Genomic DNA, 12103 nt, shown 5'->3' with positions numbered 1-12103 from the left:
TAGCTCTGTAGACCAGGCTGGTCTCGAACTCACAGAGATCCACCTGCCTCTGCCTCCCGAGTGCTGGGATTAAAGGTGTGCGCCACCATCGCCCGGCTTGATTTCTGTTTATTAAGTTTTATGTAAATCATCTCATATAACTTTAATTTTTTTGTCTGTAAAATGACGTTCTAGCCTCCTTCACTCTGCTACGGCTAAGATGTGTGAAAACTTTACTGAACAAAAATTGTGGAGTATATTTTCCCTGGGTAAGGCTTCTTGTGAGCATTTCATGTGGCCCATGCTAACTCCTTGTTAACAAAATGAATTTCCTATTGCTTTATCTGCTCAGGCACAGGCGCCTCGCTCTGCTGAAACAAGTCAGTATTCGAGAGAACTGCTGTTCACTCTGTTGTGATGAGGTAGCAGACACACAGCTGAAGCCGTGTGGACACAGGTGAGAGGAGCTGCTTTGTGGATCTTTCACACATCACATTCAGCAACATTTCATACGGCTCTTGAGTGACTTCTGGGGTTTTAGCAGATCCATAGCTGTTCTCCAGGGTTCTTAGATTATCAGGACTATAGTGAACTGAGTGAGGAATTAAATTGCCAAGGACAAGCTATTTGATATGAAAGTTATTCAGATAAACACACAAACAAATAGATTGGGTGGCGAGGGAGAAGGGTGTTCAAGACAGGGTTTCTTTGTGTAGCTTTGGCTGTCCTGGAACTTGCTTTGTAGACCAGGCTGACCTTGAACTCACAGAGATCCACCTGCCTTATCCCTAATCCAAATACTGGGATTAAAGGCATCTGCTATTAAGCCTGGTTTAAGTTTTTTATGTAATTTTGGCTTTACAAAATGTGAAAGGGTAATGTTGTCTATGAGCTTCTTTGGACATCACTTAGAGGTTACTTCCTCACCAGCTTTTTACACTCCTAGCCATTAAAAAAGTGCAGCTCCCATGCCATCTTAGCCAATCAGTTCTGTAAAAAGAATTTCCAGGACACCTGGATCCTGTAGGACAGTGTCTTAGCATCACCAGAGCAACAAATGAGCTGGTCTTTCCTGAAAAGGTCATCCCGACTAATATTAGGAAGATGTAAGTATATACTCAGCCTGTGGGCAGCATTCATGCTGACAATACATGCTTCTTGTGTCCATCACAATTCGACACCTGGTGTTTTTGACAAATCTGTAGTAACCTTATTGCCCGGATGTCTTGACCATAGAATTATGGACCACAGTTTGCCGTCACAGGAGTGACTCAGCCTGGATCGTTGACCAGGGTCTTCTGAAGCATGTTGTTACCTAATAGGCTGTTAGAATGTATGCACTGTGTTTCTTTTCACCCTTAGCTGTGAAGTTTCTCTGCTGTTGCCCAGAATTTCTAAGATTGAACACCTTTGCAGGATTTAGTTATCAGGGCCTTACATGCAGATACAGAATTTAAAGGTCTGATACCCTTTTCCATCTTTGTTTCCAAATAGAAGGATCTGATCTTCATCTGTGAGCCCTTTGACCCTTCCTATGATTTTTGTTGTTGTTGTTATTGTTTTGGTTTGGTTTGGTTTTGGTTTTTCAAGGCAGGGTTTTTCTGTAGCTTTGGAGCCTGTCCTGCAACTAGTTCTTGTAAACCAGGCTGGCCTCAAACTCACAGAGACCTGCCTGCCTCTGCCTCCCGAGTGCTGGGATTAAAGGCATGAGCCACCACCGCACAGCAAACACAGTTTTTTTTGTTTCAGTTTTTGAGACAGGGTTTCTCTGTCGTTTTGGAGTCTGTCCTGGAGCTAGCTCTTGTAGACCAGGCTGGCCTCGAACTCAGAGACCTGCCTGTTTCTGCCTCCCAAGCGCTGGGATTAAACACAACTAAGGACTCATTGATGAGGACTAGTGTGTAAAGACTTAGAACTAATTACCCTGAATATGTAGTCATAGCTTCTACAACAGAGTTGGAAAGAAATTTAAAAGAGTTACAAGAATACTATATCTTAGAGTTTTTTGAGGGTGATGGTGAAGAAAAGAAATCAGGATAAAATAAATGATGAGACCTAGAAGAGGCTGAAAATGAAATCACTCCTCTTGTTGTAGCAAATGGTGTGGTTATGGAGTCGGCCTTTGCCTTCCTCCCAAAGGCACTAAACCTGGATAGTTTTTTTATAATTTTCAGGGCAGAGTAGTTTAAATCTATCTAAATTTCTCTCAATCACAGGTAAAATAAATCTACTACTATTTTTACAAAATCTGCAGGGCAAACACACTAAAAATCAAAAAAGAAAATACATGGTGGCTCACAACCACCTACAGTTCCAGAAGATCCCATGCCTTCTGACCTCTGAGGGTACCAGTGGTACACAGAAATATGGACATACAAGTGAAACACTCAAAAAAAATAAGTAAATCAAAAAAACTAATAAATTAAGAATAGATAAAAATTTTCTTAGATAATCTGAAATATGTTTTTTTGGCTACATGCTAATTTAGCACCTTTTAATATTAATGTTTGGGCAGTGCAAGGGTAGAACTCAGACCCTCACACGTGCTGGGCAGGTGCTATACCACTGAGCAACATCTAACATTTTTCTTTATTTCTTCTTTCTTTTAAAAATTATGTTTGTTTTTGAGATGAGGTCTTGCTGTAGAGCCCAAGATGCTCTGCCTCAGCTTCACAAGTGCTGGCACTGTAGATGTGACCACACACTAACTAGCATCTTTTTAATGGCGACATGATGGAAGCATTCTAAGATGGTGGGGACAAGACAAAGATACTTGTTGCTACTACTTAGATTTACCACATAATCCAGCAGCTCTTCTTGCTCTGTGCATAAGTACCAACCTGTTTGTAGATCCATTAGAAAGTAGTTTTTATATTGGCTTGGGAAACAAGCAGAAACTAAGAATGCAGCCAAGAAGTGTGTCATGCTTCTATAAAGGAAAGCTAGAAGGGCTGGAGCTCTAAAGGGTCCAGGTCCAATTTCCAGCTCCCACATGGAAGCTCATAACCATATGTAACTCTAGATCCAGGGGATCCAATGCCTTCTTCTGGCCTCTGCAGGTGCCGCACACAGTACACATACACAAAACATTTTTGCTTAATTTTTTTATTGAGCTATACATTTTTCTCTGCTTCTCTCCCTTTCTCTCCCCTCCCACACAAAATGTTTTTAAAAACTGAAAATCTAGGGGCTAGAGATGGTTCAATGATTAAGGGCACTGGCTGCTCTTCAGAGGTCCTGAGTTCAATTCCCTACAACCTATAGTGGTTCACAACCATCAGTAATGAGATCTAGTACCCTCTTCGGGCCTTCAGGCAGACACATGCAGAACACTGTATGAGCAATGAATGAATGAATGAATGAATGAATGAATGAATGAATCTTTAAAAAAAGAAACAAACTGAAAATCTAACTGTGTAATCGTGGTGCACGCCTTTAATTCCAGCACTTGGGAAGCAGAAGCAGGCCGATCTCTGAGTTTGAGGCCAGCCAGGGCTGTTAGACAAAGAAACTCTCGCTTGCCTCGCCCAGTCTTGATATGAGGGTTTTTGCCTAGCCTTATTTTAACTTCTTAGGCCTTGTTCAGTTGATAGCCCTAGGAGACCTGCTTTTTTCGTTTTGGTTTTTGGCTTTTAGTTTTTTTTGGAAGGGAAATGGAGGAGCATTGGTTCTAGGGGAGAGGAAAGATTGGGGAAGGGACTGGGAGGGATGGAGGGAGGGTAAACTGCAGTCAGAATGTACTATATGAGAGAAAAATTAAAATAAACTGAAAATCTAATATATACTAAAAGCATTTATTAGTCATAATAATTAGTCACAAGTTATTATATAATAAGGTCACATCTGTGATGGAAGAAGTAAATATTACTGGGATAAATGACTAGCTGATAGGGGATAAATAGTATATATCCCTAAACATGCACACACACATAGCACACACAAACGTCTGTGTTTGTGTAATTTGTACATATAGATTTTCTTGAGAAAGATGAGCTTTTATTTAATCCACAGAGGAGAAAGATGGAGGATCAAAAATAGGAGGGAGATTTAATTTTTATTTATAAATTATCTTCATGTTATTTTCCAAACTATGCATGATTGCATGATATGTACACTTTCTCCAACAGACTTGTTAACATTTCAGACTTAGCCAGCAGGTAGAGTTTGACCTTTTAAAGCATTCATTTAACTGGCATTTGTATCTTTTCCTTTAGCGACCTGTGCATGGATTGTGCCTTGCAACTGGAGACCTGCCCATTGTGTCGTAAAGAAATAGTGTCTAGAATCAGACAGATTTCTCATATTTCATGACACATGTGAAGAGATACCATGGACATATTTCTACTCGATTCCAAAAATGTTGAAATGGAAAGGAAAAAAAAACACACGAACATCTCTTACCAGTTGTACTCTCATTGAAACTTACAGCCATGGCCAGATTTTATGCTAAAATTGGTAGTTTGTCAAAGACAAATTCTCTTAGAATCTAATCCAACTTGCCAGCCCTGAATTTCTTTTGAGGCCTAGGAGGCCGGATGTCAGCAGCTGGGCCTGTGGTACTTCCATGAAAAACAGCAGGTGGCAAGGGTCTCCTGAATGCTGAAGCCACTCCGGAATTCATGTTGGGTTCATTTGGTTGTTTACATGAGGTGTTTGCGTCTTAGTCCACAGTTTTTATTTTGGGGTGAAGTCATTTTGGAGAAATAATTGACAGCGTGTCTGGGTTAAGCATCATTGATCAGAGAAACCCCGGTGTGTTAAGCATGGATATTGCACTGCAAGACTTGAATCTATAAACGTAGCATCACACAGGTCATTACTTCAAGCAACATGGAGATGCGGAAAGAAGGTGCACAGACTGTAGGAAAAAAACAAAACAAACAAACAAGAAAAAAACCCAAATTTGTTTTATATTTTAGTGATCCCAAAGAACATTCTAGTTTTTTTAAACTACAGAAAATTGGTGGTATTTTCACATTCATGGTGTTTCTATCCAGTTTCAGTACCCACATTTTGTGAGGAAAAATGTTTTACCAATGCAGGAGGAACTCTTAACCCAATTGCAATGTTAGACTGGAAAAAATTTGGTAGTTAGTGTATCTTTGAGGTACCATCAAATCAGGTTTTTTTTTATTTTTAAAAAATTTTTAATCAGTATTGTTTTTGGAAATCATATACTTTGAAACGCTTGAATTAATAGTCTCTAGAGGACAGTCTGAGAACACATACCCTGTTGTTTAAATAAATACATGTTTTTGAGTAGCAAGTTCAATCATGAATTGTTGACTCTGTCTTCATCAAGTGTTTTTATCCCTCTCAGGGTCTCTGGTGAAGGCCTCAAGAGCTTGCTTTTTTTTTTTTTCTCTGAGAAAATTGGAAGGTAGAATTGTAAATTTTTTAAGACTTATTTCATAATGGTGTACCTCAGCAACTGCCTTTCAATTTATGCCAAGTCCTTACTGAGTTTATACTTGAACAGTAGATGTCTTCTAAGTTTTACGGTGTCTTAAATTCACTGCACATTCTTTTCCTTCCTTTTCCCTCTTTCTTGTTTGTAGTTCATTAAACCTGTCCTACCACGGAGGTGACTGCCTTCCTGGCTGTACTTGCTGGGGTGCTGGATTTTTCCATGTCTCACTGGTCTTCCATAAATCCAAATATATATATATATAAGTCTATATACAGATAGAGTTATGTGTCCTCCTTCAGCTTGTGGTGAATGCAGTAATTTGCATTGAAGAATAAAGTATCTGTTGCATTTTTTACTCTAACACGTCCCAGCTCTCATTGGTGTCTTCTCCTAAAGCTCCTACTCTCCGGGTAGGAGAGAACCAAGTGTAAGAACTAAGGAAGAAAGTCAGACCTGTGATACCAGCACTCACAAGGCTGAGACTGGAAGATTCACATGAGTTTGCAGGCAGCCCAGACTGCTCCACAGTGAGTTCCAGTTAGGGCTGGATAGCACTGGATCATTAGGTCAGGGGTAGAATACTGCTTGGCACGTGTTCCTTCCCTGGAACCTCAAAGGAAAAGAAAACTAAGAATTAAGTTTAGCCAGGCATGGTGCATGCCTTTTGTTCCAGCACCTGGGAGGCAGAGACAGACCAGTCTAGGAGTTCCAGGCCAGCCAGGACTACATAGTAAGGTCTTGTTAATTACATATCCATCAGGTAGCTCTTCATTGATAGGCTTCAATAGGTGCTGGCACTGTGCCTGTGTGGCTTCTCAGATATCCACTTACGGGGCAGCAGCAGGAAGAAGCAGTGTAATTTCTGTGTACTGTGATGATTTTATAGTGCCATGAAGGATAAGGATATGCTACCCAGAAGTACGTAATTATGGGGAGAATGCGGCAGAACAACTTTAGATATTTGGGTAACATGGGTAAGGGAAGTTGTCAGAAGAAAACTAAGGGAGACATAAGGATGTAGCCAGGCAGCGGGATGAGGACAGACTTCTAAGAGTAGGTATCTAAGTGGGCATAGCACTGTGTAAAGGTCCTCACTAAGAAGGAAAGCTGGTGCAGGGGAGATAGGACGTGGTGGGAATAGTGTGCTCTGCCACAGGAGCTGTGCATGAAGCCCATGGTAAGGAGTTTGTATTACCTCCTAAATACAACAAAAAGGCAATTGCTTATTAAGCTTGGAAGTGCCTGGATAGTGTTTTTAGAGAATGGTTCTGCCCTCTGCTTGGGAATAGAAGAGTAAGTGGGGCGGAGCTAGGGGAGCAGAAAATCTAATACAACAGGGGCTAAGGGATTGCGGAACCTACCAGCTTTCTAGAAGTTTCCCCTTGAACTTTGTTCCTAAGGTGGCCTGCTTTTCCAATTTTTAACTTTGAGACTATAGAACAGAAGAGCTTCAGTAGGGAATTGATTAACCATTTGGAGTGGAAGCACATTTATCGTGGAGTCACTTTTAAAAGATACATACTACATATAGAAGAGAAAGAAATGGATTGGTAAGCCACATGCAGACTCAGTCACTAAGTCAGAGGGAGAAAAGAACTTGTTAGGGCATTTCCACAGTGATTCATTGGGGGAAATCTAGAGTTTCAGCCAGAAAAAAATAGTGAATTGCCATCTTCTTTTGAATGATGTAAAACAGGAAAATACCATGGTGCCATTTGCAGAGTTCCAGAAATAATGATTGTGCCACAGAAACTGAAACCATGTTGGTCAGCAATAGAAAATGAATTTTATGATTTGAACCATCTTTAATATATATCCTTGAAAACAAACCAGCTTTTTCCAGTGTTGTCCACTCTTTTATCTTGTGTTACTGCTTAGTCACTTAGGAAATATATGTGTAAGTTTTTAATAAATATATGTATTTATTAAAATATATATAAATGCTTTTGAGGCAGGATCTCACTGTGTACCTTCCACTGGTCTGGCCTAGGACCAGCTGTGTAGACCAGTCTGGCATGGAACTCAGAGATCCTGCTGCCTCTGCCTCCCAGTGCTGGAATTAAAAGGCTTGTGCCACCCCCCTGGACAGGAATGGTTTTTTTGTCTGTATGTTTTTTTTGGGTTTGGTTTGGTTGTTTGTTTGTTTTTTGACAGGGTATATTACCATGTAGCTTTGGATGTCTTGGAACTCACTATGTAGACCAGACTGACCTCAAGCTTAGAGATCTGCCTGCCTCTGCCTCCCAGGTGCTGGGACTAAAGGTGTGTGCCACTACACCCAACAGAAATAGTTTTAATGAAGCTGGGCAATGGTGGCGCACGCCTTTAATCCCAGCACTCGGGAGGCAGAGGCAGGCAGATCTCTGTGAGTTCGAGACCAGCCTGGTCTACAGAGCTAGTTCCAGGACAGGTTACAAAGCCACAGAGAAACCCTGTCTCGAAAAACCAAAAAAAAAAAAAAGTTTTAATGTAGCTAGTTATGGTGGCTGATACCTTTAATGCCAGCATTTTATGGGCAGGTTGTTTGCTAGGAATTTGAAGATAGCCTAGATTACATTGTGAGTTCCAGGTCAGCCTGGGCTATAGAGTAAGAGCCCATGGCTATACAAGAGGACTCAGGTTTGATTTGCGTGGTATTGGTGTCTCACAACCATCTGTAACTCCACTTCCAAGCGATCCAACACCTGGCATCAGCCCACAGGCATGCATGTGGTGCAAAGACATATATGCAAGCAAAATATTCATACACGTAGAATAAATGTTTGAAAGGGTTTTTGTTTTGTTTTCTTTTGATGTTTTTTCCTAATGAAAAAGTGCTGGCAAGATGATCATTCAACAGGCAAAGGCACTTGGCACCAAGCTAATGACCTGAGTTTGATCCCTGGCCTCCATAATGTAGAAGGAGAGAACCAACTCCTGCAAGTTGTCCTGACCTCATGCACTGTGCACTGCCATGTGTATGCATACATATACAAATAAAATGTATTATTTTTTCAAATTAAAAGAAAACATGTATTTTTGTTTTCTGTTTTTTGTTTTAGACAAAGTCTCACTATGTAACCCTGACAGACCTTGAACTCAAAGAGGTCCCAGCTTTTTTTTTTTTTTTTAAAGAAGAGGATGTCGAATCTCAGAGCTAGAGTGAAATGCAGTGAACAGAACTGCCTAGTACGGGTGATGGGGACTGAACTCTGGAAGAGCATGAGGTACTCAACCTATGAGTCATCTATCGAGCCTGAAAGACTTTATTTTATGCCAGGAGATATCGATGCATGTCTTTAATCCCAACACTTGGAAGGCAGAGGCCGGCTGATCTCAGTTCAAAGCCAGCCTGGTCTACAGAGGGAGTTACAGAACAGCCAGGGCTGCACAAAGAAACCACCGAGTGTTTTGCTCAAAGCTTTTGCTTCCTTGCAATATTTGTGTGTGTTGGGAGGGGGGCTGTTTGTTGTTGTGTTGTTTTTGTTTTTTGGCAGATCTCTTATAGTCCTGGCTGGTCTAGAACTCCCTGTATAGACTCCCAAACTGGCCTCAAACAGAGGCCTGCCTGCCTCCGCCTCCCAAGTGATGGAATTAGTGATATGCTTCCCCATACCCAACAGGAACACTTGCTCTACAGCCGAATTGCTGTTGTGTGAGAAAACCCAAACATCTCCAGAAAGCCTACCTGTTCACCACCCAACTCCTAGCCATGGCCCACCACTAGGTTGCTCCCTACCTGAGCTCTCTGAGAGGCTTCTCAGACTCCACTGCGACCCTACCAGATGACTCCAAATGGAACAAAGGCGAGTTGTCCTTGCCAAGCCTTCCCAAAACACAGATTAGTGAGTGAAATATTTGTTTTAGTCCACTAGGTTTCTTGGGGAGGAGGGGTTGTAAGTAGCAATAGGTAACTAGCAGGGGCAAAATTCCATTCCTTTCTTGTTTTGTTTCATGAAACAGCAGGTTAGTTCATGTAGCACAGAAGGAAGTGGGATATAGAGAAAGTGTGTAATAAAATCTTAGAGAGTTTGCTCTAAACTGACCAGTGCTTGACCGTATCGAGACTTTTTCTGTTCCACCAGCCAGCTCTCAAATAATGACAGAGGCTTATTATGAAAGCTCAGCCTTAGCTTAGGTTTGTCCCACTAACATAACTTAAATTAACCCATTTATATTAAGTACATTTTGCGTCATGACTTTTTAACCTTATTTCTGTACTACCCGTCCTGCTTCCTCCTTGTGTCTCATCTCTGAAGCGCCTAGATTCCTTCTCCTCTTTCTCTCTCTGCCCAGAAATCCCACCTAGTTCTCCTGCCTAGCTATTGGCCATTCAGCTCTTTTTTTTTTAATATTTATTTATTATGTATACAATAGTCTGTCTACATGTATGCCTGCAGGCCAGAAGAGGGCGCCAGACCTCATTACAGATGGTTGTGAGCCACCATGTGGTTGCTGGGACTTGAACTCAGGACCTTTGGAAGAGCAGGCAATTCTCTTAACCACTGAGCCATCTCTCCAGCCCGCCATTCAGCTCTTTATTAAACCAGTCACAACAATATATTTCACACATTCTACAAATATCCCACAACAGCCTTGATGGAACATCATTTTTAGATGCTTGTCATCCTAAATATGCTTTTCAGAGCTGTGACAAATACCGACCAAAACTAATTTGGGGAAAGAGAGGGTTTGTTGTAGTCTGTCATTGAGAGGAATTGGGACAGGAACTCTGCAGGATCCCGAAGGCAGGAACTGAAGTAGAGACAAAGGCCGCATATGGTTTGTTCTCCATAGCTCGCTCAGCTTCCTTATATAGCCCACACCTGCCCAAAGGTGGCACCACCCGCAGGGAACTGGGCCCCATTAAGTCAAGAAAATTATCCACAAGCAAAGTCGGGGCTGTAATGGCACACACCTTTAATCCCAGCACTTGGAAACCAGAGGCAGGCAGATCACTGAGTTCAAGGCCAGCCTGGTGTACAGAACGAGTTCCAGAACAACCAGGACTACACACGGAAACCCTGTCTCTAAATAAATAAATATATATAAATAAATAATAAATAAAAATGCAATGGCAGTTCCCGTCTGCCCAGGAGACTCAGATCAATTTGACAGAAGCCAACCAGCAAGCACATTTGTCTTCACCTGTTGCTAACCAGAATACTCTGGAGACTGAACTCACAGTGTGTTTGAAGTCTTGATTCCAGATGCTGTAAGATCCATAGACACCTGTTTTGTATTCAAAAATGTCTACTGATTAATTCAGTTTAGCCATGTGACCCTCAGTTCATTCCCTAAGTTTTCTAGTTATATACTACACTTTTGGCTAAAAGGTATTAGACCACCAAAGAGAAACTTAGCCACTGAGATAAATCCATTCTAATCAGGGCATGGTGGTGCACACTATTAAATCTGAGTGAGGAGGATCTCATCACTTTGAGGCCATCCTGATCTACATAGTGAGCTCCTGGCTAACCCAGGCTACAGACTGAGATCCTGTCTCAAAAATAATAGTAATATGGAGTCCCAGTAAAGCCGCTTTCACCATATGAAAGTTTTTGAGGGGGGGCTGGAGAGATGGCTCAGTGGTTAAGAGCACTGTCTGCTCTTCCAGAGGTCCTGAGTTCAATTCCCAGCAACCACATGGTGGCTCCAAACCATCTGTAAAGAGATCTGACGCCCTCCTCTGGCGTGTGGAGGCAGAAAGTTGTATACATAATAAATAAATCTTAAAAAAAAAAAAGTTTTTGAGGGGACTTTTCCCAGAGCAAAGTTATGTAATTCCTGATATTACTTCAAGTTGTTGTCAACTTTTTTTGTACTGCATAATTATCCAAGAAACCATTTAATGTCTAATAATTTGTTGTTTCTCGTTTTCTTGTGTTTATTGAGACAGAAGTCTCACTAGGTAAGCGGGCAGCAAACTAGCTGAAGCAGGTCTTGAATGTCTTGAACCTCTTGCCTCCACCTTCCAAATGCTGGGACTACATACTCATGCACACCCTGCTCTTGCTTTTGATTTGAAGATTACAAGTTAAATTACATCTACTTAATGCCATAGAATCTTCCATGTTTCCAAGAAGTAACTTTCGGATAAATCAGACGTCTGTATTATTAGACGTCTATATTAGGACAAAATATGAGCGACTGACTTTCGAGCAATCTTTTGTTTTGTTTTTCGAGACAGGAACTCGCTCTGTAGACTAGACTGGCCTCGAACTCAGAGATCCACCAGCCTCTGCCTCCCGAGTGCTGGGATTAAAGGTGTGCGCCACCACCGCCCGGCCAACTACATAATCTTTACTACCCCTAAATTACAAGTGAAGAAATTGAGGCTCTTGGCTCCCACTGCTTCATCCGCAAGCCTGGAACTGCAAGCGCTGACACACTGAGCGCCACCATTTTGCAGACCTCTGCTTGAGTCCCGAGAACCTGAGGCTGTGATTGGCTGCTGGAGCCGCGGGGGTAACCATGGTGACAGGAGGCGGGGCTGCGGCGGACCGCGGGCCTAACAGACTGTAGCGGGGGTGTCCCCGCGAGAGTCCGGCGGGCGCAGGGCCCAGCCGGGAGCCTCAGCCCTGGCCTCGCGCGATCGCTGGGCGGGGTGCGGGCGCGGCCTCCTGAGGGGCCTTGATGCGGTTGAGGCAGCGCGGGCCAGAGCGGAGCCAGGCCCAGCGGCGGGCACGGTTGGAGGCTGCGGCGGGGCCGCAGGCCCGGGCCGGTGACGGGGGT

General features: G+C 42.5%; 1 protein-coding gene across 1 annotated transcript in view; it reads left to right on the top strand.

Moving 5' to 3' along the window:
• The window catches only part of Rspry1 (ring finger and SPRY domain containing 1), a 51732-nt gene extending 47357 nt beyond the window's left edge, over positions 1 to 4375 (top strand). Inside the window, exons 14-15 of the mRNA XM_013354243.2 lie at positions 332 to 436; positions 4194 to 4375. Of these exons, the coding sequence (XP_013209697.1) occupies positions 332 to 436; positions 4194 to 4290 (202 nt within the window). The 3' untranslated portion in view covers positions 4291 to 4375. The remainder of the gene's footprint in view (positions 1 to 331; positions 437 to 4193) is intronic.
• Positions 4376 to 12103: the final 7728 nt, after the last annotated feature.

The sequence above is a fragment of the Microtus ochrogaster genome, chromosome 4 (assembly GCF_000317375.1).
Source record: "Microtus ochrogaster isolate Prairie Vole_2 chromosome 4, MicOch1.0, whole genome shotgun sequence".
In the NCBI taxonomy this organism is placed as follows: domain Eukaryota; kingdom Metazoa; phylum Chordata; class Mammalia; order Rodentia; family Cricetidae; genus Microtus; species Microtus ochrogaster.
The sequence above is the reverse complement of the archived record's forward strand: the minus strand, read 5'-3'. Positions and strand labels throughout refer to the sequence as shown.